General features: G+C 56.4%; 2 protein-coding genes across 2 annotated transcripts; one reads left to right on the forward strand and one right to left on the reverse strand.

Annotated features, from left to right (window-relative positions):
- Positions 1-942: 942 nt before the first annotated feature.
- Positions 943-9,521, forward strand: LTK (leukocyte receptor tyrosine kinase; the record flags this gene model as incomplete). Its single annotated transcript, XM_079699134.1, is given in 28 exon segments — positions 943-946; positions 2,119-2,262; positions 2,360-2,403; positions 2,407-2,473; positions 2,476-2,524; positions 2,636-2,739; positions 3,068-3,276; positions 3,432-3,446; positions 3,448-3,548; positions 3,550-3,568; positions 3,805-3,961; positions 4,039-4,194; positions 5,121-5,219; positions 5,613-5,765; positions 6,207-6,284; positions 6,556-6,727; positions 7,263-7,353; positions 7,490-7,553; positions 7,755-7,873; positions 7,969-8,066; positions 8,205-8,297; positions 8,400-8,445; positions 8,449-8,501; positions 8,833-8,920; positions 8,924-8,964; positions 9,040-9,107; positions 9,110-9,129; positions 9,231-9,521. Coding segments are annotated over 28 exon segments (2,643 nt in total).
- A 798-nt stretch (positions 9,522-10,319) lies between these two features.
- ITPKA (inositol-trisphosphate 3-kinase A) lies at positions 10,320-18,424 on the reverse strand (the record flags this gene model as incomplete). Its single annotated transcript, XM_079699964.1, has 7 exons — positions 10,320-10,523; positions 10,627-10,698; positions 10,996-11,097; positions 11,336-11,540; positions 11,681-11,897; positions 11,980-12,076; positions 17,936-18,424. 7 exons carry the CDS (start codon positions 18,422-18,424, stop codon positions 10,320-10,322), a joined length of 1,386 nt encoding a protein of 461 aa, XP_079556090.1.
- Positions 18,425-24,271: the final 5,847 nt, after the last annotated feature.

Genomic DNA, 24,271 nt, shown 5'->3' on the forward strand with positions numbered 1-24,271 from the left:
AGTAGCTGTCTATCTTAAATTTGTTTGGGCTGCTATAACAGAATACCACAGGCTGGGTGGCTTTTGAAAAACACATTTATTTCTCACAGTTCTAGAGACTGGGAAGTCCAAGATCAAGGTGCTGGCAGATTTGGTATCTGGTGAAGGCCTGCTTCCTGGTTCATAGGCAGCTCTCCCATGGCAGAAGAGGCAAGGGAGTTCTCTGGGGCCTCTTTTTATATGGGCACTAATCCCATTTCACCCATGAAGGTGGAACCGTCATGACTTACTCACTTCCCAAAGGCCCCACCTCCAAATACCCTCAATTTGGGGATTCCGTTTCAATGTATGAATTTGGTGGTGGGACTGTGGTGGGGGCCGGGAGGGGAGGTGGAGTGAAAACATTGTCTATAGTGCTGTTCTACAACACCCTTCCACTGTGGACTTCATTGGTGATAGGCAAAGGCTGGGGAGGAGTAGATCAAAGCGTAAACTCTTGATTCATTGGTTTCTTTCTTTCTTTTGGTAGTTTCTAGGTTCTTTTGCCTGAATTCCAACACTAAGCTTTCTTACAGTGTCATTTGCTGTGAGGAATTACTTACCATCATTGTGTTTATAGGTCAGGGTGAGTGCAGTGTGCTGTCAGTAGGTAGAGAAACCACTCACCATAAACGGAGCTGCCAAACACAGAATCGTACAATACACTTCACTCAGCAACTCCGGTATCTGCAAAACAGCAATAGCTCTCAAACTTATGTGAAAAAAAATCACCTGGACAGTGAGTTAAAACAGATCACCGGGCCCTACCAGCAGTGTTTCTGATTCAGTAGGTCTAGGGTGAAACCCAAGAATTTGCATTTAACGAGTCCCCAGGTACTGCTGCTGTCCAGAACCAACCATGCTTGGGGAACTATTGATTTACAGGGACCTTGCTGTGACCTCACAGTGAGAGTTAAATAAGGCATGGGTACCAAACTTTTTAAAAAATCACTGTTGTGTCTACACCCGGCACTCTACACTCAGAGACTTTACCAAGTAGCTAACTACTATAACTTCTTTTTTTCAGTGTTTTATATTAAGCAAGCCTCAGCCGCTAAAATTGGTATTTTGAGCAAAAGAATGAGGAAGACACAAAACCACCTGACGGCTGTGTGGCCCTCTCAGTTGTCGGGTGCTTTGTGGTTTACAGAGAAACTTCCCTTCCTATGGTTTTGCAGGCGGTAGAGAAACTGTCTCAGAGCTGTTGTGATTTCACCAAAACCAATTGACTAGGGACGCTAATACTAGCACTCTGGTCTTCTGACATCAAATCACCAAAATCACAGTAAGTTGTGCACAGAGTTGACGCAGGCAACGGAATTGTACGAGGTGAACCCTAAGATCCTTCGCATCCTGGGGTCTGAGGTGGGAGTGGCCGGGCCGGCTTTAGGACCCAGCGGTCTCCAGCGAGCGACTGGACACTCCTATAAGCGGCAATCTGGGCTGAAGTCGCAAGGTCTGACTCTGCCACTCTAGCTGCAGTGGGCCAGTCCGCTCAGCTGGCTGCTGCTGTGGCTCAGAGCCGTGGGTAAGTGCCTTTTGGCAGTCAGGGAACCATCATGTTAGAGGCACCTTCCTAGGCTTGGGGACCACAGTCGAGACAGAAGGGGTCCCAAGTGGCTCCTGCAGAGGCCTCGAACTCTTGCAGCCAAAGCTCCTGGGTCGGTGTGTGGGGAGTGCAGGCAGAGAATTGCAGGGGTGCCTGAATCTGAGGATCCAGATATCGGCTGGGGAAGGAGGCACAGGCCCTAGGGTCTCAGCACCGCCTGGGGGGCAGAACCACCAAGGTAAGTCGAGAAAAGACGGGGGACCTGAAGGACCGAGTTCAGCTTGGTGCCCAAGGCATCCACTGGGAAGGGCTCTCCAGGGGAAAAACTTGCAGAGGCAAAAGCGGGCACCACCACCCTTTCCACCCCCCTCCCTCAGCCCTGCCTTCAGCGACCAGAGTTGTCTTGGGGCCCGCTTCCAGGTGCTGGTGTGCCCTGACTGGGTGGGGGTAGGGGTGTGGCTGTGAGAGGCTAGGGCAGCCTTCTCTTCATCTCCCATCCTGTTAACCTCTGTGCCCTCTCCCTACCCTTCTGTTGCCCTGTCACCTTTCAGGTGCCATTCTCTGCTCCAGCTTGGGGTCCCAGGCACCTTTTCCCCCCTCCTCACCCTTGCCCCTGCCAGTTCCAAGCCCCTGGGACCTGAACATCACCACACCGCCTAGCCACTGTGAGCCAGCCTCTCCCCTAATTCCCCCAGGTGAGCTCCTAGCCCCTTCCTCCCTTCTCCACTCACCACCGCAGACCCTCAGGCCGGGGCAGGTGCTCTTGACCCTTTCCTCCCTCCCTGCTCCCAGGCCCGGAGGGGCGTTGGCTGTTCTCCACCTGCAGGGCCAGCAGCTGACACGGGCCCACACAGTGTGGCTGGGACTACACCGGCAGCAGTGTGGTGGTGACAGTGGGGCCGCTAGGCCTCTGAAAGGCGTGCAGTTGTGGTGGGCACCGGGCGCCGGCCAGCCTCTGTAAGTGCAGAGCAGGAATAGATAAGGGTGGTGACCTGCGAATCTGAGGTTCTGTGGTCAGGGGAACCAAGGCTATGTACGCACCACTTTGCGTCTTGGGGTATTCCGCAGTGACAAGCGGCCAGGGCGGCTTTGTCCCTTCTTCCAGCGGAACCGGGGAAAGGTGGCAATAGTCGCTACCAAATTAGCCGTACCCAGGAGCCTGTTCCTGCCAAGTGGAGTGTCCCTAACCAGCCACCAAGGGTGGCTTGAGCTTCCCTCCGTCTCCATTAAGCCTCGCGAAATAAGTGTAAAATCTAGGGAATTTCCTGCCGGTCGAGTGGTTAGGACTCTGTGCTTCCACTGCTGGGGGCCCGGGTTCAATCACAGATCGAGGAAATAAGATCCCGCAAGCCTAGCGACGCAGCAAAAAAAAAAAAAAGTAAAATCTAATTTTATGGTGTGCATACCTAAGTCTCCCCATTCCTTCAAAATCGACTACGTTTTCCAAGTCCTTCAGATAAGAACTTCTGAAGCTGCCTCTGTCAGCAATCTCTGCCCTAGGCGGGCGGCCCGAGGACCGATGGTCAAGGGCCGTGGACTCAGCGCCTGCTTTCCGCGGGATCTCAGCCTATGGAGCCGCGGGCGGCAAAGGTGCCAAGAATCACCTGTCACCGGCGCATGGAGTCTTCCTCTCCGCCGTTTTCCCCCTTGGTCGCGGGGAGCTGCCTTACATCCTCGTAGGTCAGCAGGGAGAGGACGCCTGTCCGAGAGTAAGCGGAGCCACTGAGAGGGGGACGGCTCAAGCGCCCCAGGGCGAGGGCTGGGTGGAAGGAGAGGGCGCTCCTGGGGTTAAGACCTCAGCACTGAGAGCGGAGGGTCCCGGACCCCCGCTGATTCCGGTCCTGGACGCCCGCCGGGGAGCCAGGAGAGCCAGCTCGTTCTGCCTCGGAGAGTCTCCGGCCGCTGAGGAGCACGCGGCGACGGAGGGGATCGGAGGGGTTCCGGGGTCGCGGAGCTGGGCGGGAGTCGGAGCGGATGGGGGTTGCCACCGCCGTCTTTCCGGTACTTCCTTGCCTCGGCGCGGGCCGCTCCCGCCTCCAGCGCTCAGCGTTGAGGTCGCAAACCTTCGCGCGGGCGCGCACGCACACGAGCTCCTTGGCGCCCCCAGAGTTCTGGGCCTGGCTGAGAGCCCCTTCGCTTACTCCAGTCCCCGGGGTGGGGCTCGGGGCCCCTCACCCAGCGCCCGGGTCGTCGCTCGACGGCTAGAGGGCGCGCCCCTGAACGCCGCTGCCGCGCAGCTGCGCGCCCACGAGCTGGAGCCGCTGCTGGTGGCGGCCGGAGGAGGCGGTAGGGCGTACCTGAGGCGGGAAGACCGAGGCCGGACTCAGGCCACCCCTGAAAAACTGCGGAACCGCTCGGCGGCGCCGGGAAGCAGCGGGAGAGGTGGGGCGGCGGGTGAGGGCGCGGGCTGCGGCGGGGAGGAGGCCGTGCTCCCCCTCCCCGCGTCCGGCCATCCCGCGGTCTCTCTGCAGGTGCAGGGGACGGCCAGACGTCGCGGGCCCCCTCTCCGCCGGCCGGCCGCTCACCGCGGAAGGGAGCGGAGGGTGGCCAGGGCTGCAGGGAGGCCTGGGCTACGCTTGGCTGGGCCTCAGCCGGCGGCTTCAGTGGAGACGGCGGCGGCCACCCGGGTAGGTGAACTTTTGGGGAGGGCATCTGGGCAGCCCCGAGAGTGAAGTGGGGTTAGAGCCTTAGAACAGACCTAGTCCCTTGGGAGATAGTTGAGTTAGGAAAGGTGTTGAGCTACGCTTCAGGTCAGAGTAGGTAGAGTAATAGCTGTTAGAAAAGGAGGTCACATAAGTTGCAAATCACACGTGCAGATAGGACTCCCTCGATTTTCTTTTACATCCAGGACCTTTGTCATCACAAGTCCCGTCCTCGATCTGCAGCAGTCCCAGGAACTTACAGCTGGCTGAGTTAGCAGGCTGAGCAGGGAGGCAGAAAGGCAGGGATAGTTTAAGTCAGCAGTTCTCAAAGTGTGGTCCCTGAGCGAGTAGCATCCGCACCACCTAAGAGGTTGTTAGAACTGCAAATTCTCAGCCCCCTTCAACCTACTGAATCAGAGACTTTAGGGGAGGGTCCCACTATATGTGTTTTAGTCAGTCCTCTAGGTGATTCTAATACACTCCAGAGTTTGGAAACCACTGCTATAAAGAAACAGAGCCTTTGTGTCTGTCTGGGCTGTACTGTTCATAAGTACTTTATACGCATCGTCTCCATTATCACAGAAGTGGAATATGTGGTTTGGGCCTCTTCCATTGGATAGCTGAGGACATGAGATTAGAGAGGTGCAGACAAACAAGGAGCCATCCCAGCCGACGTGAACCAGGCCTTCAGATTCCAGCTGATTACTCCTTTCCCACTTCTCTGGTCCCTCAGCTCCCACATGCAAGCTGGCAGCACCTGTACTGTAATGTGAGTGTAGAGAAGACCACACTGGGGTTTCCACTGGGAGACTCCAGCTTCCCCACTGTTCATAAGCCAGCTTCCCAGCTGTGAGGCAGCTGTGTGCCCCTTAATCCCCCATTTTGTAGCTAAACCCTCTTTCAATTTCCAGGGGGCGATGCCTCAGAGGCTGACATCCTCTGGGCTGATGGGGAAGATGGGGTATCCTTCATACACCCCAACAGAGAGCTCTACCTGCAGCCTCTGCCAGGTGTTGGCCCCTATCCCCCACCTTTCAGCTAGCCTAGCCCTTTTCCTCAATCCCTCCCATATGAGCCACCAATTCTGCACCGTGAACTACCTGTTCTTGCACAGCACAAGAATACTTGGGAACTGGGCTGTCAGTTGTAAAGCCAGTATGGGGCATTCTGGTCTGCTTGTCAAATATCTCTTGCTATGAATTCTCTTCAACTACCTGCAAGCTCAAGGATCCCAGAAGAGGAAGCATACAGGCTTGACAGAAGTCCCCCAAACTCTCCCACCCACCCTAGATGCCTGGCACTGCTCCTTGTTCCAAAGTCCAGGGCTAAAATTAACCATGAGGCTGGAAAAAGTACGTATGCCCCCCATGCTCACCCCGCAATATGAGTTCTTTTACTCATAGTCATGGAGAGCCATGGAGAGGTGGAGATTCGATTATACCTCAATCGCGGTCATTGCCTTTTGAAAATCTGCCAGTGGCAGGCAGAGCTCCAGTTGGCCAGATGCATGTGCCCAGAGGGCATGGAGCTGGCTGCAGATAACATCACCTGCATGGGTATGTCCTGCCTGTGTCTGAGGTCTGGACTCCTGGGGCCATGGGCTGTGGGGAGCAGTAGGGCATGGGAAGGATGCCTGCTGTGTGCCAGGCACCATGTTGGGTGTTGGGCAGGGGATTGGAAGTGCAACTCTGCCTTCAAGGAGCACATAGTCTAGTGGTCTAGTGTGTGAGGGGAGATATCTATCACTATCTCTAGATATACATCTACATTTATACCTAGATATATCTCATAGTGACAATTGCCATGGGAGGTGTAAAGTATTTTAGGGGTTCTCAGGAGGGAGAGGCTGCATTCATTTAGGATAAGTGGGGAAAGCATCATGGAAAAGTTAACACTTGAGCTGAGTCTTGAGGCATGGGTAAAACTTGGGGTAGAGGGACAGAGAGGCATTTCCCACTGGAGATGTGTCTTTCTCTCTAGAGCTGCCCACCCCTCAGACCCTTTGATTCTGATGGTGGCTGTGATGTTGATCTTGACACTGAGACTCCCTATGGTGTGTGGGGTCCTGATTCTGGGTATGGAGCATCCAGCAAGCATGGCTGATTTCTCCACTGAACTGATGGGCTTCTGTGGGGTCCCAGGGGCAGACATGGCTGATTTCAAGACCTCTACTCCCAGCAGAGCTGTGGTGGACTCCTCTGGGGTTCTAAGAGTAGAAGCAGCTGGGGAGGCCTGAGGACAACATTTATCTTAATGGGCATCTGGAGAGGTGTCCTGGGAAGGGGGCAAGTCAGGGCGGGCCTGATGGCCAGGTAGAGAGTATGCCGTTTTTCCTCCCACCCTCAGTGAACCGTAAGAAGTGGCAGGGCCTGTGGTGGATGAGGCTGCCAGGCCCTGAGCTCCAGCGGAGCAAGCTCACCTCCACCATCAGGACAACCCCCAACCCCTACTACTTCCAGGTGGGGCTTGGCCCAGCCCAGTCCTGGCCTCTGCCCCCAGGGCTTACAGAGGTTTTCCAGTAAATGTCATTCTGCTCAGCTGCGTCCTCCCCCTCCTTCTGAGAACCTGTGCGCTCTGAATCCCCACCCTCCATCCTGCTCCCTGTTGTGGTGAATTATGGATCCCAGAGAACATCTTGTCCAAACCCCTTGTGTAGAGAAGATGAAGGTCAGAGAAGCTCCTAAAGGGAAAGTAACCTGTCCAAAGTCCGCTGTCATCCCCAGTTCTGGGATGGTAGGGACCTTAGGATATTATTCCTTTGGAGCAAGGGTTGCCTCTGCCCCAGGGTGTCTGCAAGGACCTAAGGGAAGCCTTAGCACAGACTCCCACCCCACCCCCTTACCCCACACCTGCCCTCTCTTCTGCCCTGGCTCTGGCCTAGTCACCATCACCCTTGCAGGGTTTGTACTTGGGGACATGCCGTGATGTGGAGAGCTCAGACCCTCAGAGAGGGCCAGCTGGGCATATGGAGGGCAATCAGGGGGACAAGGGGGACCCTCGAGGACCCTCCCCAGACCCAGTCACCCACTCACTTCCAACCTGTCTTCCTGCAGAGCCCTGGGCCATGGTGCCTTTGGAGAGGTCTGTGAGGGACTGGTGATTGGCCTTCCTGGGGACCCCAGCCCCCTGCAGGTGACTATCAAGGTGAGAGGGGGTGGGGCTTCCAACTGACAGTAGGAAAGAAGGGTCCAGGGAGGAAAGAACAGTGGCTGGAGCTAGGGTCAACCTGCCTTCCTGAAGTGTCCAAGGCACTCAGGAGCTCTGCCCTCTTCCTCCCGAGACTCTGCCAGAACTCTGCTCTCAACAGGACCAGCTGTATTTCCTCATGGAGACACTATCATCAGGTACACCTGGGGCCAGGGGCGGGAGTGGAAGATGGGAGGAAGGCACCCAGAACTGCCTGCACAAATAGCCTCTCTTCACCCTGGGGCTGAGAGGTAGCAATTCTAGAGACACAGAGGTTCACTCCATCCTGTGGAGCCTAGAGCATGGTTTCTCTCCCTGCTGGTGATGGGATATATGCACCACTGGCTCAACAAGGTCAGCCATCAGAACACTGTGCTGCGTGGGGCTTAGCATCCAGGCTGCCCCTGGCCTAATTCTGCTGGAGTTGATGTCTGGAGGGGACATGAAGAGTTTCCTGAGGCATAGGCGGCCACAGCTGATGAGACCCTTCTCCCAGCCCTCCAGGCCCCTCTGAAGACCCTGTTCATGTGTCCCCAAACCTGCATGGTCTGATGCACCTTCTGCCTGACCCAGGGCCAGCCATCACCTTTGGCCATGCAAGACCTTCTCCAGCTGGCTTGGGACATAGCCCAGGGTTGCCACTACCTGGAGGAAAATCACTTCATCCACAGGTTGGAAGTGATCCTGGCTCTGGGGACCCTGAGCCCAAATCCTTCCCCAAGGAATAGCCCTTCCACATAACTTTTAAGGAAAAGATTAAGGCTGGAGTTTCTCAGTTCTGGCAGTGAATTTTTTACCTGAATCTGCAGGGACATTGCTGCCAGGAACTGCCTGCCGAGCTGCACCAGACCCAGCCAAATGGCCAAGACTGGGGACTTCAGGACGGCAAGCACTATCTACAGGTGTAGAACCTGGGAATGTGGAGAAGGCTGATGCTCCAAGGGAGTTTACCAGCACCTTTGGGCCATTTAAACAATTCATCACTCCTCTCCTCCCTCATGTAGGGCCAGTTATTACCGCAAGGGGAGCCAGGCTCTGCTGCCTGTCAAGTAGATGCCCCCAGAGGGCTTCCTGGAGGGCATCTTCACATCCAAGACAGACTCCTGGTGATAACACGCCCTCCCCTGCCTTGGGCCACCTCATGTGAGGGAAAGGGAAGCTGTGCCTGATGGGCTTCACTTAGCTCCTCCCACTTATGATGCAGGTCTTTTTTTTTTTTTTTTTTTTTTTTTTTTTGTGGTATGCGGGCCTCTCACTGTTGTGGCCTCTCCCATTGCGGAGCACAGGCTCCGGATGCGCAGGCTCAGCGGCCATGGCTCATGGGCCCAGCCACTCCGCGGCATGTGGGATCCTCCCGGACCGGGGCACGAACCCGTGTCCCCTGCATCGGCAGGCGGACTCCCAACCACTGCGCCACCAGGGAAGCCCCTGATGCAGGTCTTTTGGAGTGCTGCTCTGGGAGATCTCACTGGACTACATGCCCTACTCTTGGCACACCGATCAGGAGGTGCTGGACTCTGTCATCTGAGGGGGATGGATGGACCCCCTCAGGGGCTGTCCAAGGCCTGTGTGAGTATGGAGTGTTGCCTCAGGAGGGAGGTCTTTCACAGCCATGGGTTGGCATGAACTCCTGCCTCTCCCCAGGTACCATATCATGACCCAGTGCTGGCAGCATCAGCCTGAACTTCACCCTAGTTTTGCCAGCATCTTGGAGGTCTTCAATACCGCACTCAGGTGTGCCCCCTGACCTGTCCCGACCACCCTGGACTTGGGGGTCAGGAGGGAAGCCATAAAACAACACTGTGGCCCCCTGCTCCCCTACCATCCCATTACAGAACCCTGATGTGCTGAATTCACCCCTTCCAGTGGAACTGGGACCCATCCTGGAGGAGGAAGGGGCTGGGGACCCTATCTTTGGGGGACCTAAGATGTCCACAGACCCAAGAACCAAGTCTGGGGAGGGAGCCTCCTTGGCCCCTGGCCTCAAGCCCTCCAAATCCAGGGGTCTCCAACCTCAGAACCTTTGGAATCCCACCTATGGTTCCTGGGTCCCAAAGGGCCCTGAGGGTGAGGACTCTGGCACTGAGGGTAGCAGTTCCTCCCTGCACTCCTCCCCAGGCTTCTAGGTGGCTTATGTTCCAAGTAGCCTCTGTCCCCCACAGTCTGTGCTGTATGTCTGGGCCTGTCTTAGGGCTGGCCTGGCACCATGGACCCTCCATCCTGGAAACCAGTTTCAGGCCTCCTGGGCAAGAGTCTGGCCACTCCCAGCCTTTGATATTTGGGACCAGAGGGTACTCCCCCAACTCCCAGGTGTAGGTGGGGAATTGAAATTGCCTCCTGCAGGAAGCCTTCTCTAGATTGCCTTTACCCCACTAGCATCCTCCATCTGGGCAGCCCCCAACACTACAGATACCTGTAATAAAGAGCTCTTCTCATATCCTCCAGTGATCTGAGTGGATGTGAGGGATGCCAGGGAACTGAGAAAGAAGGGACCAGAGGAGGGAGGGGATGAGGCATGAGTCAAAGCTGGTGTCTTTGAGTTTTATTGGGAAGGGGAGTCCATTGTAGTGTGGGAGGTCAGACCAATAGATCTAGTACCTGTGAAATAAAGTTCATTATCTGGCTTCTCTGGAGAGGTATGGAGCCCCCTCAGAAGAGCTGGGCTGAAGAAGAAGCCACTCATCCCACTTCTACTCCTCCCTCGCCCGGTAAATTAGTGTCGTCAGCTCTGGGAACACTGGGGCTTTTATGGGGGCCAGGCCCTGCGCGTGCAGTGTGTCCTGTAGTGGTCGGCACCTGGCCCTATAGTACCGTATGAACCGCCCCGCACCGCGGGGTTTCAGTCTCTCGCCTGCATGCATGGCGGGGATGCAGGCGCACGTCCTTCTGTCAGACCCTCCGGTCCGTGGGGACGGGGCCCAGCCTCATCTCTCAGCCAGGCTGGCCAGGATGCCAATGAGATTGTCCAGCCCCATCAAGTAGCCGTCCTCTCGGTTGCCCTCCTCCCAGGGCCGCCGGTGGTCCAGGGTCTGGCCGTCGGGGAGGGGCGTGGTCTTGCCGAAGTCGATGAGCCATACGCCGGCGCGGTGGCAGTGATCATGCACGAAGAGGAGCGAGCTGCCGATCACCTGCCGAGTCCCACACCGTCAGGCTACGGCTCTAATCCGGAGAAGCCCTCCACCCTGTTCCCTCACAGACCACAGACCCGGTACCTGAGCCTACTCCTCTTACCTCGTGCTTCCTAAAGAACTCAGAGACCTCCAGTGTGTCCCGGATCTGCTGCAGGCGGTTCAGATACCTCCTCTGGAGAGGGTAGAGTAGGAGAGGAGAACAAATTAACTAAATACCAGTTGAACCTCTGCGAATATGAGGAGTGCCATGATGCATGCTTGGCTTGGCAAATACCGTGGTGAGGAAGGCACAGGCCCCCACGTGGCGCGCAGCCAGAAGGGAAGGAATGTAAAGCAATTACAACACAATGCGATAAATGCTATGATGGGGGTCACATAGGGTAGGGTGCTACATAAATTGACCTGACCTGGGGACACCCCTAGGTATCAGGCTCCCCAACACCTCAGGGTTCTGGGATCCCGCACTCACCAGCACTTCGGCATCCCCTTGCACAAACTCCTCGAAGACGCGAATCACCTGCTCCCGGCTTCGCGTGGTCTTGAAGTCTGTGCTGCAGGAGCCGTCGGCTTTCTGTAGGAGGTGGGCAGAAATTGTCAGGGGTCCCGTGCCCGCCCGAGGGGAGAGGATCAGGCCAGAGCAGCGGTACCTTCCGGGACGTTGAATGCCAGGGACAGCGAGACTGCCGCCAGAGGTTGCCTCTTCCGGGGACTGTCAGGGTGGGAGGTCAACATGGAAGACAGACACCGCCCAGTGGGGCTGGGGCGGGGGAAGGGCTCGGGAGGTGCAAGGCGAAGTGGGCCTGGCTCACCTTAATGCCCTCGATGCGGAAGCCAAGCGTGGTACTGGAGCTGATGCCTTCTCGCCACTGCATGTAGCGCGGCTTAGTGACCGCGCGCTGCGCGTGCTCCTCCTCGGTGGGTGCCGCAGGGTCTATGGCCAGCATCTTCTTGTACATGTCCTTCCGCAGCTTGGGCCGCTCGCGGGCTTTGGTCAGCTCCTCTTCCAGGTAAGTCCTACGGAGGCGCAGACAGCGGCGGGGCTTGAACGGGCGCACACCCGGACCCTGTAAAGCGCGGCCTTGGGCACGCGTAGAGAGCTCGTCCCCGCCCCGGGCCCTTTACAGGTTCCCACCTGCCCGGTAGGGCACGCGTACCTGACGCCCATCTTGCAGTCAAGCACGCAGGGCCCATCGAAGCCGTCGAGCAGGTCCTGCAACTGCAGGTAGCTCTCGCCGTCGCGCTCCACCACGCCGTGGAAGGCGGGCACGCAGCCGCGCAGCGCGTCCGCCATGAGCCGTGCCAGGCAGTAGCGCTCGGGCTCTGAGCTACGCTTCAGAATCAGCCCGCTGCTGCCCGCCGCCTTGAAACTCCCTGCGGGCAGGCGCTAGTTAGTGCTGCCTAGTCCCTTCCTCCCCGCCTCCACCCACCTCCCCCGTGCCTGCCCCGTGCTCACCCGTGTGCCCCGCCAGTTGCACCCAGGCGTAGCGCTTCTTGAAAGGGCTCATGACGGGCAGATTCACCATGGTCCGGATCTTCTGCCAGTGGCTTTTCTGAAAGCGACACGGTCCCGGTCTGTAAGTTAGTGTCTGCATAAGCCCTCCTTCCTCTGGAACGTGGTCTCGCCCAGCCCAACCTTACAATAAGCAGCTAGGGCCTGATGAGTCGATCATTCATTCGCTCAGGGAAAGTTTATTGTGAGCCTGTGTGGCGGACCCTGAGACAAGCACATGGAGTTGACAGACATCCAGCTCTTCAGTGTGCTGAAAAGAGCCCTGGGCTCAGCGTCAGAAACCTCACGTTTGCAACCCAGTTCTGCTGCTCAAAAGCTGCATGGACAGGTTACTAAACTGCTCTGTCGAGGTTTTAGGACTTTTGTGAGCATGAGAATCACACGGTGGTCACTCTTGTTTTAAAAAATGCAGATTTTCAGGTCCACGACAGGGAAATTCTGAGCAGTCTGGGGTGGGACCAAAAATTTGCATTTCTACCAATGCCTCCGGATATTCTGCGGCCTGAGAAGCCTCTGAGCTCAGTTTCTTCATCTGTAAAATGGGGAAATAACCACTCTCGCTGGGTTGTTGTGAGTAGTAAATGAGGCTTGAGTGTGACAGATGCCCCCACCCCCAACCCATTCCTTGGCATGAAGCAGTAGCTGGACAAATCTGGATTATTGTTTCATTTACTTGGGACCATTGGTTCCTCTCATTTAAGGAGAAAGACAAACATGGAAGCAAACCATTACATAGGCCCAGGGCAGGGAGGCCAGCCTGGTAGGGCCTGGAGAAAGAGTGGCTTTGGGCTCCCCAAGGTCCTCTTGCTATCCCTAGATGCCATCTCACTCCTAGCCAGTTGAAAAGGCCCAGGGCACCCTTAGTCCTGATCTGGACCCAGAAACCTGGGCTTTGAAAATGGCATACAGAGCTGAGGGTCTGTCATCTTAGATGAAATTGGGAGGGAAATGTAGATTTTGGTGTACCTTTTGCCTCTTGACCATTGTGTCTAGCCTTCAGCCAGTCCTGAGAGTATCTCATACTCTGGACCTTTCCTCTTCCCACCCCAAACTCATCAGTCCTGTGTCTACCCACTGAAGTGCAGAGGTTTGCTCATCCAAACAGTGTGTCTGCTGCCTCCTCCCAGGGTGCCTGCCTTTTAGAGGAGTTACACATGTGTGCCTCCACAAGCGTGGAACCCGGGAACCCAGCTTCCCTGACCAGAGGGTGTTCTAACAGGGAGAGGGAGAACTGGCATGCTGGCCTAAGCAGGGGAGGCTGATGACCATAAAACCCCTTTCCATGGGGAGGAGATGGAAGTTAGTGACAGAGCACTGGATGGGGAGTCCGGAGTTGGTTCCAGTCCTGGCTCTGTCACTTTCTATCTGAGTGAACCCAAGGGAGAATTTCATCTGTGTGAGCCTGTTTCCTCTGGACCTAGCTGTTGCCATAACAGGAGCCACCATTTACTGACCGCCTACTGCATGCCAGGCACTTCTCATCTCCATCAGACAGCATTGCTCCTGTTTGCCTACTGAAGTCCCTACATGGCACACTAGGGTGTGATCACTTTTCCAATCCCTGGGGATCTGGGGGTGTAGCCAGAAGCAGCCCACTAGAAGCATGACATCTCTTTCAAAACTCCCTTTTTCACTCTTTAAATACATGCAAGGTTTGCATTATGCTGCATAATAAATCCAAGTTTTATTATAAAACTCTCCCACCTCCAAATCCTCAAATAAAATTCCAGGAAGATGTATGTGCTGTGTGTATTGAGTGGCACCATCCCTCTTCCCCCACACTCAGTTTGAGATTCGTTATGCTGCTGCACATGCAGAGCAAGTGCATGAGGTGGTAATTATTGCCATTTTACGGAAGGCAATCAAAGTTCAGAGAGTTAACATCCCCTCCATCCCTGCTCCCAGCCCCCAGTCTCTGCCTTAAGCTCCAGTTCAACCCCCTCCTCATGCTTCAATTGCCCCAGCAGGTTCCAAAATCCATGCTACCACCCAGACTCCCTTTAGGGGTCAAAGGGGACCCTGCAGGAGAAAGAGTTTTGTACAAGATGAAGCAATTTGCAGCCACAAGCTGGTATGTTTTAATCACTGAGGAAACACTGAGATCTGTTTGGGGACCCCTCTCTGTTGCCTGGACACTTTCGCTTCATCCAAAGGGATGGGTTTAATGGTGGGGCTTCGGGCAGCTTTAGGGACTTACTGGCAGAATTTGGGGGACAGTGGGACCAGAATGGACTTCATCAGAAGGTACATCTAGTTCTGTAGCCACCCTAGTAGAAGAAGGAACCAGCCTTGGGTTAGGTGAGATGGGAGAACGGCATCATCCTTTCTTCTGGGATCATGTGGGAGCAGTGAGTGAGGCTGGAAGGTGGAAGGTGTGCCTGGTAGAAGAGGATTTAGTACCTGCAGTCCTGGGCTACTGACACTTGACTGATGTGTGATAACATAGCATTGACTTGCTCCCAAGCTGAGGTAACATGGGGTCATCTCTCCACTCTCCCCACCACAGTTTTGTGAGGACCATATCAGCCAAGAGCAGCAAAGACTAAGGCTGGCTCCAGCCATGTGGGTTACAAAGGGCTTTCACACCCATAATGCCATCTCAGCCCTCTCAGCCACCTCTTGAGGTTGGTTGGTAATGACAGGATTTAGTTCTTCTGCCAGTAATGCATATGGTCAAACATGGAAGGAGTTGATGCAAGTATCATGGAACTCTGTAGTCTTCCATCTTAGGGAGCTACCTCCCCCAGGGAACGTAATGCATATAAAGATGCACGTATCCAAAAAGGTTCTGGGAGAATCATTCTTTGGTGGGTGGGTGGGGATTTGGGCACACGAACAACAGCAGGGAATATATTTTTGAGCAGGTAAGGCTTTTATTGTATGAATATCAGAAAGCAGATTCATTATGTTACAGAGTGAAATCTAGCTGAAAAGAGGGCTAAAACTCCATCCTCTGGCACAGTCTATTCCGCCACAGAAGTCTGGGAAAGCCACCCACAGCCAAGAGGCTACCCAGACATCTTGGGACAAAAAGCTCAGGAGGGCTGACCATGTGAAGGAGTCTTTGATGAAGTCACAGGAGGACCCTCTGATACTTCCTCACTCATGCAGCTGGACAGGGAGCATCTCTCTCTGGGCAGGGCTTAGCTGGATACTAGCCTCAGACCCTCCTTTGTCTGAGCTCTATTTGGAAGCCCTGAGGACTCTCCTCCTTCTCATATCACACCAGGTATTCAGTGTATCTTCTGCCAGAACGGATCCTTTGCTTCGTCTTTGGTGTTCATCCCCATCCTTCCTGACTTCTACTCCCTACCTCCAGCCATCCAGACTCTGGCTAAAGCTCTCTACCACCCAACCCCCTCACCATGTTCCCAATACTCTATCAAATAAGCACTCCTGGTGGCGGTGGTGATGAGAACAATCCGTTTAAATTTATAAGATGATTTGCACTAAGGTATAAGTGACCCACGACTTCACCATCCCAGGGGCATTTGCTTTTTAAAAAGGAAGCCTGTTAACCTAAATTCTGCTCTATAATTAGTGAGAAGTGAAGTGTGGGAATTCTGGGTCCAGGACAGGATCGAATCCAGGTCTCCTTACCCATCCTGGAGCACTGAGAGAAGAGAACCAAACGAACAAGAGTCAAACACCCTCTCTTCTGCTAGAGCAACACCCCAAAATTATTTTAAGAGGCAGACAAGGCCTAAGAATACAGTCATGCCAGCCACCCTTGGGGCTAGGGCCCCAACTCCTCTCCTGGCCTGTATGGTTTTCCCTGCCCATGACTCTTCCCTCTACCGTAGGAAAGGACCCAGGAGGGAGGCAGGTTGCCCAGTCCCAACTACCTTGCGGGGAGCCCAGCTCCAGGCTCTGGGAAGACTGTGCGTAGCTCCTAGGAAGAGAAGTGAAGGATGTACAAGCCGGGCAGAGCCTCCCCTCTCTTCCCGTTGTCCACCCAGGCCTGAGTTGTAAGGGGCTGGCGAGCTGGAAGCTGCCGAGCACTGCCTCAGCACCCTTCTCCCAGGTGCATCCTTCACGGTCAGCCAGCCGATGGGCTCTGCTTCCTACCCGGGGAAGCCCTAAAGGCAGCCTGGGCGGGCGCACTGTGCTGCTCCCGACCTGGCCGCGAGGCAAAGTCCGAGCCGGGCCCTCCACGCAGACGCAGGCGGCCTCTGTCAACAGCCCCTGGCTTATCTGCCGCTGCCTCGGCTGTTTGCCTTCGGGGAGGCCCCGGCGTGCTGGGGGTTGGGAAGGCCTGGGACTCGCCGCCTTGGAGCTGGAAAGGCTCTCAACGGCCATCTGCTCCAGCTCCTGCCGCGCCGGGTGACAGCGAGGCCCAGAGTGGGAGAGGCCGGCCGAAGACGCCCAGACAGAGCTGCGACTGGTCTCCGGAGTCTTGACCCAGGCTGGCCTGTCTACGTTGTACATGGTCCTGGGCCGCGGGACCTCCTCCGCCTTTGGGAGGAAGAGCGAAGCTGGGGGCTCCCCTCGTGGCTCCCTTCCTCCAGCGCCCGCCTCTCAGCTGTCAGAGATTTGAGCGGGGGAGCGGTAGGCCCACAGCTACTGCTCTGGGTTTTCGGAGGTGGGGAGGGAGGAGTACTCTCACTGCCCCACATCACCGCCTTAGAAACCACTGGGCGGCACCCGCCTCCTTTCAGGCGCCAGGGTTGCACCAGGAATGATCGGGGATCAGGGTACGCCGGGGGAGGAGAGAGGGACTCCCCGCACCCTACACCTGGTGGCGGAGTGTGTTCCTGCTCTATGAGACTTTTCCCTTCTTCCTCTTGTGTCACTTACAAACCACGCCGCCCTCTGGGTAATGTAAGTCTCAGGGGTAACTGAGTCACGGAGCCACGGCAAGTCATTACAGTGACTCCCGCGCCTCGTCCAATCCGAGCGCGGGGGGAGCCCAGGTCCAGCAGGCCCCGGCAACCCCGGCGCGCGTCCGCCGCCCTCACCGCCCTTCTGGGCAGGCCCCGAGCCACCAGAGCCTGCGGGGCGCCCTTCGCCTCTCCCTCCACTACAGGGACACTTGCATAACGTGGATCTAGAGCAACTCCTTCGCGTTGACCGCGGATAGTTATGTGAAGTATTTGGCCTTGGTTAAAACCAGGGGAACAAGACGGCTATCCTAGGCGCGGCACATGCAGGAGGGGCAGGCACCGGGAATGACTTCACCGCACCCTAGCCTGGGTTATCCGAGGGTCAAACCTGGCCCCGGAACATCCAGGCTACCAGAGGCGGAGGTCAGCAGGCTGGTCCCACCCTTTCGGCCTCAGTTTACCTTCTCCCGGGCCAGAATTAGGAGGAGTAAAGCGGAGGCGGGCTGCGTTCCGCCCCCTGCCAGAGCTCCCAGTCCCGCGCCCCTCCCTTCCCTGCGTCCACGCCTGGTGCAGGCTCCGGGAGCAGACGGCGGCGGCTAGCGAGCAGAGCCTGGAGCGCGGCTCCACTCCCACTCAGGAGAGGGAAACCGTGGCAACGGCGGGGGGTGGGGCCGCGGCGCGGGAGAGGGGGAGGCAGAGAGGGAGACTCGTTGACCCCACTCTCCGAGAGTTCGTGGGGCAGCGCTAAGCCCCTCCGATCCCTCCAACCATCTCTCAGCCAGCAAGTCACGCTCCCCCCCGCCCCCTCCCCGCTCCCAGTGGCCGGTCGCAGACTCCTCCTTACTCTTAGACGCCCCAGGGCCCGGGCCGTGACTCGCCTGTGGAACCGGCGTGACCACTGTAAAAGTGAGGGGTCGGCCCGGCGCCTCCCTTTGACCCCAATGCCCTCCTAAAGAGTGAGAATGGGACCCGCCGGGGAGGGAGCTTAGGGCAGGAGTCGGTCCGCAGAGAGCTCAACGCAGGTCCCCGCACGCAGCCCCCGCGCCCCGCGCTGGCCCCGCCCCCGCGGCCAGTACCTGACCCACGTCCTCGCTCGTTTCCAGCTGCACGTTGCCGCGGCTCCGGCTCTCGCTGTCGCTCAGAAGATCGTCCTCCGAGTCCTCGGGCAGCGACGAGGAGCCAGTGGAGGAGAGCGACGAGGTGGAGAGGCGGCGCGGCTGCTGCAGGTGCGACGAGCCCACGGCCGGGAGCCAGCCACCCTCCGGCTTGGGCGGCCCGGGGCTGGCCGGGGTCACGTCCGGCTCCTCGGCCGTCACAGTCAACTGCGGGATCACCGGGGCAGGGGGAGCCCGCGGAAGCCCGTTGGGGATCTGTCTCCCCCGCCGCTTGGCCCCGCGGGCCCGGGGCTCCCCTGCGGCGGCGGCGGCAGCGACCGCGGCGCAGCGCGCCTCGAAAAGCAGGCGCAGCTCCCCGACACTCCGGCGCGGGGCCCGCTCCAGCCCGGGGCTGCAGGGCCCCGCGCCTCCCGGTCGCGCCATGCCCGTCGGGCCCCCGGGCAGGGTCATTTCCCAGCAAGAGAGCCGCCGGGGAGCCCACCAGCCCGCGGCGCGGCGGGTACTGGAGCCGCTCGGCCCCTCAGGCTTGAGACTGCCCCGAGGCGGAGCCTGCGCGGCCGCTCGCCTGGGCCCCGCCTCGGCCGCGCCCCCCGCCCACTCCTTTCACTTTCAGAGAAAGCGCGGGCCTCCTTGGGCTCCTGCCCAGAAGGGAAGGCTCCCGGTTGCTCCTCCGGGTGGCCGAGAAGCCCAGACCTCCTGGAAACACACAAAACCCGGGCCTGGCCCTCGCGGCCTCTCAGTGCCCACTCTCGAGAAGACTGGAGGGGCTGCTCCGCCCCACGCCGTGCCGCGTCCCCGGGAGATTCCTCCTGGCAACTCCAAGGGCCCCGACCCCGCAGGGGAGGAACTGATCCAGCTCTTGCTCTCGCACCCAGTCCCTCGGGCTCCTTTCCGCGTTCCACCCATCCTGGGCTAGGGCTTCCAGGTCTCCGGGACTTTTCTCCGCCCGGGGCCCCTTCGGCACAGAGTTCAAGGCCTTCGGCTTCCCAAAGAAGCCTCACCCCAGGGCATGTGCCCAAGTGGGGACTCTGTCTTGGGAACGAGCTGAGGCTTCTCTCCCTCCCTACCCCTCCAGCTCCCCACTTCCCGGCTGGCAGAGTACAAGGTCAGGGGGCGGGACCTGGATCTCTCCAGGTTTTCCTGGTGGAGACCTGGGCAGCATCCCTGGCTGCTGGCTGGCGAGGGCTGAGCCCTTCTTCCTCCTTTCCTTTTGGAGTTCGGGGCTTGGAGTCTGCTGTGGGGCTGTAAGCAAGTCATTTCACCTCCTTTGAACTGCTGATTCTCCTTGGCAGGGTTGTTGTCCACCTCACAGGATTGATGTGAGAATGAAATGAAAGATGTGCTATCTCTAAAACGTTGCAATAATTTTAGTGTGAGTGGTAGAAAGAGCCAGCCTCAGGTTCACCACACCCCAGATGTGATTTTAGGCAGTCTCTTCACCTTTCTAAGTTCCATTTTCTTACTTGTAAACGTAGGAAAACCTCACCTGACCCACAGAGTTGTGGCTGTGAAACTGGGAAGAGGGTGCTAATGGTGGTGAAGGATCTCATACACTGCAACATTCTCAGCAGTGGCATCATAGTGGCGGGTCTTTGGTCACTTCGCATGTTAGCGGTCAGCTGAGCTGCAAAGCCTGCTTTGTGTAGAAGTCAGCATTTCACAGCATTTCCTGTTTTCCCCCAAATGCCATGAGTGAGAATCCCTCATCAGGTGCCCGGTGCCTAGGGGTTATTGGGGGACTTCTGGGGAGACTGCCCTGAGAAGGACGGCCTCTGAGCTGATGAAGGCCAAAAGGAGGAGCTTTCCTTTCGTTATCTCCCTTCAGCCAGAATTCAAGGATGGCCCAGGAGGAGAGAAAAGGAGGGTTCAGAGAGACAGTGGGAGCCTTCAGCAAAGAAGAAAGGAGAAGATCCCTGGGGGGGAATTGATGAAGAAGGTAAAAGTGTGGAAGAAAGAGTGGGAGGGGGAGAAAGGAGGAGAAACTGAAGGAATGAAGGAGTGAGAGAAAGAAGGAAATACAGGAGTCTGAATACTTAAGTCCTCTGTGGAGAACCTGGGAAGACACATGGCTATTTCTCTGGGACACAGAGGTCTTCAGGAGCCTGGGTGTTTGGGTGAGGGGAGTACTCAAGGGCTTGAAGGCCCAGAAACACCCATGTCTCTTGCTCTCACTTCTCTCCCTCCTTCAGAGCTACCCTGCTTAATGGTGGGAGCTGGGAAGGTACTGCCCTCAGAGAGGAGACTGGGGGCAAATCCAGGGTGGAGAGAGTCAGCAAGGACCTGTCAGAACCGGAAAGGTGGGAAGAGAAGCAAGAGGAGGGAACATGTACTCCACACCTGTGTGCCAGTCAATGGATGGGCAATGTTGGAGGCATGAGCAGGCTGGGAGCTGGTGTCAATCTGGCCGCCACAAGAAAACTCAGGGCAATTCCTTTTTCTTCTTGTATTAGGCACTTGTCCAAGGCCAGCAACCAAAGAAGAGGTCTTTGCCACACCTGCCCAGTTGTTCATCACTGGGAAGGTAAGGGCAAACCTGGGAATTGCATATTGAAACGAGAGTTAATTTCATAGATTTTAGAGTGGGAAGTACTTTTAGATGCCTCTATCATCCTCACAGTACAGCAGAAGTAACGAAGGGGTTAAGTGACTCAACCAAGGAGGTTAAGGCACTTGTGCAAGGCCACACAGCTAGTTGGTGGAAAAGCCAGAGTGTATCCTAACTTCTATTCCTGTGCTATGCTCAGTTTCTTAAATTAACAACTTGTAGTTCAGTCCCTAGTTCCTTATCCAGTGAAGGCAGAGTCTGCCTCCACCTACCACAGGCAGAAAGCATAAGGGGGCAGGGTTTAGGGGTCCCAATATAGCTGTGGGACAAGGTCAAAGGGTTCTCATGTCCTCTTAGGTGAGCCAGGAATGACCTTTCAAATCCTAGAATCCTGTTTTTGTGCCTCAGTTTTCCCAGCCTTTGAAGCTGAGTAGATGGATGTGAGTAGAGAGGGGTGGAAAAATCAGGCTGACTACTACCTAGGTGGAGGAATGGCCTCTTGTGTGCTGCAAAAAAATAGAGGTATGAGGGCAAAGAAGAAAGTTTCACGGTTTTGATGGTCATTAGGTGGCTGACCTGAGATGGGCCATGGGAGTCCCTTATCCACAAGGTCTTATCCACAAGGTCAGCTATGTGTCTGAGGAGAGAACTGATCTTTCTTCTTCTTGTGGCCTCTCATTTCAGGGATCCTCCTGAACCCTAGAGGCCTGCATCCTGGGGTGTCTGAGCCTTCACCCCTCTCCCTGTCCTTCAGGACTTATCATGCATGAGGGCTACATCCCTCCTGGGGGTAACAACCCTGGGGCACAAAAGCTGGGGAAGGGGGCGCCTAAAGAATGGGGTGTGTGAGGTGAGGTGCTTCTGGTTTTATTCCCTAGCCTGCCTCATTTAGCTTTGTTCCTCCTCTACGCAACCCACAGGGCAGCACCAGTGGCCCCAGGGGCAGGAGCAAGGTCACCACTTACCATCTCTATGCCAGTTTCTGCTTCCCAAGACCCCGAGGCAGGGCCTCTCACCTGTGGGAGAGAGGATGAATGGGCCATCTGTTTTTTGGTTTTTTTTGGTTTTTTTTCAATATTTATTTATTTATTTATTTTGGCTGTGCTGGGTCTTAGTTGCAGCATGCAGTATCTAGTTCCCTGACCAGGGATTGAGCCCAGGCCCCCTGCATTGGGAGCGTGGAAACTTACCCACTGGACCACGAGGGAAGTTCCCCACCTGTTGTTTTGAGGGGATTTGAAAGCCTCTCCAGAGAGAGCCTAGCCTCTATGGTGTGTGTGTGTGTGTGTGTGTGTGTGTGTGTGTGTGTGTGTGTGTGTGTGTGTGTGTGTGTGTGTGTGTGTGTGTGTGTGTGTGTGTGTGTGTGTGTGTGTGTTGGGGAGGCAGAGGGGTGGCATATGCTCCTTTAGACCAGGTGGCACAGAGTCTCATTCTAGTCAACAACTCCCAGACATGCTCTGTGGTGCTTAGTTTACTGTCCTCCAAGGGACTTTCTGACCCCAGGATTCCAATATTCTGTGACAATACCTATGACTCATTCATCATTTACAGAGCAAACAAACTTCCACTGAGCAGCTGCTATGAACCAGGCATTGTGCTAAGGTGAAATGGATACAGGAATGAGTAGCTCCTTACCAGGAGTGATGGTACATCATTTTACATTGTCTTCTGATGGAAGGAAGCGAGAAAGGACCCAACAAAAAGCAGTTTCCAAGGGACTTTCAGTGAGACCTTGGTCTTTCAGCTGCTTCCTGCAAACAATTCCCCAACCCTGGTCAGTCTGTTGCCCTTCTCTGCCCAGGGCACGGTAGAGAGAGTGCTGGAGGGCTTCCCAGAGCCAGGGCCCAATGAAAACTTGCAGATGGGGAAGAACTGGAGGTCTTTTTCCTCCTGGAAAGAAAAGTGAACAGCTGTCTTCATTTGACAACCCAAGACCCTTTTCCTTGCCTCCGGGTTTCTCCTCCTCCCCACGCAATCTCTGACCCCATAATTGATAGAATTTGTGGGAATATCCTGGGAATATCTTCTGACAATTTAGCAGGACTTGGGATCTAGCAGTGTTCACTGACCCGCCACCATCTGAATCACTCTCCTCTAAAACGAACAAAATGTGTCACCACGCCTGTGTATGTTCAATAAGAACATTTTCTCTCCTGACACACTTCAGAAACAAGGTTTCCCATCCCTCCCAGGAGCCTATGTTCCTGTGGTTCTCCCTCCTCCCTCTCTCTAAAACTCAGAACCTGCAGAATCTCTCCCAGTGGCCAAGCGAAGGTAGAGGGGATTGGAAGCGTCTGAGGTCAGGGACGCGGGACGCGGCCCCCAGTGTCGAGGCGATTGCTCTAAGAACGTTCGGGGTGCAGTCGTCCTCCGTCCCCCACGTCCCTACCAGGGCATCTCTGGAGTCTTGTAAACGCGGGAGGTGGGCGCATCTCCTAATTCCATTTGTGATCTCCGCCTGCCAGAGTGACCTCCACCCCGGGTGCGCGGAGACCGAGCCCACAAAGCCTCCGGTGGCTGGATGGAACCAGGAGGCACCGGGAAGCTACGCGCACGCCCCGGGTCCGTGGAGCAGATGCCCACTCCGCCTCGGCGTTGGCCGCAGGGGCGCCCCACGCCACGCGCCAGGAGCGCGCCTGCGAGCTGAGGCCCCTGCTCCCAACTGTGAGAAGCCGCTGGGACGCGCGCCCGACAGGGGTCCCCACACCTAGAGCCGCGAGCGCGCGCACGTGCAGGCGGCGGGGTCTGCCCCGCGCGGCACTCGGACCCGGACTCCAAGGTCGCTGGGACTCCAGTGGCCGAATGGAGGCAGAGGCTGTTGGGTGGTCGGGGCCGTGACACACCGGACCCGGGTGAGGGGATAGCTCCCATCTGCCACAGCTGCTTTTCTCGCGGCCTCGTGTCGAACCCATAGGACGGACAGCTTGGGCTTCTACTGCAAGCGGCGTCGGCACCGCCGGGTCTCCTTCCCGCTTGCGCCGCGGTCTGGGGACACGATGGAGGGGAGAGGTGGCATCAGAAGCCCCAGAACGCAGGGAAGGACGTCCTCGGGAAGGACGTCGGCTTGCCCCGCCCCCCTTCCCTCCACCACGTTTATTGGGCGTTAACTAAGTGCTAGGCGGAGGAGGACACTAGTAGCTTCCAGGATGGTGGTGGGGGTGGGGGAGGCTCACAAATAACAACAGTACAGCGTGGTGGGTGCCGCCCTAGGGGAAGCCTAGGTGCTCCCAAACCCGAGTGGGAAGGGGCAATCAGGGAAGGCTTCCTGGAGGAGGTGGCCTTTGAGTGCTGAAGGGTGAAGAGTAGTTCTCCAAGGAAAAATCGGTGGAGATAGACCAGTGCATTCCAGGAGAGGTGAATGTGTTTATGGCTGAGCAAGATGTGGTCTCCACATGATCTTAGCGAAGCAGGGTCATCAACAGCTAAAAGAGAGAGAGAGAGAAAAAGTGATATTCTGAAGACGGTTATCAAGTAGTCAGTCATCATGAAACAGATCAGAACATGGTTGGACTTCTTTACACTTATTTTCTGGTTTGGTACTGTTTTTAATGTTTTAATTACTCTCCGTGGTGGTGGGGAGATCAGGCCTCACAATCTTTCTGAGCCCGCTGGGGCAGTGGCGAGGTGGAGGCCTTCAGAGCCACTGAGGGCTGGGAGTGGGAGGATGCTTTCAGAATGACCATCAGTAAAGAGGGAGTGTGTTGGGGGCTGGAGAGAATAGCAGCAGAAAGTTTGGACCAAAAGGCAGCTGT

The sequence above is a fragment of the Hyperoodon ampullatus genome, assembly GCF_949752795.1.
Source record: "Hyperoodon ampullatus genome assembly, chromosome: 3".
In the NCBI taxonomy this organism is placed as follows: Eukaryota; Metazoa; Chordata; class Mammalia; order Artiodactyla; family Ziphiidae; genus Hyperoodon; species Hyperoodon ampullatus.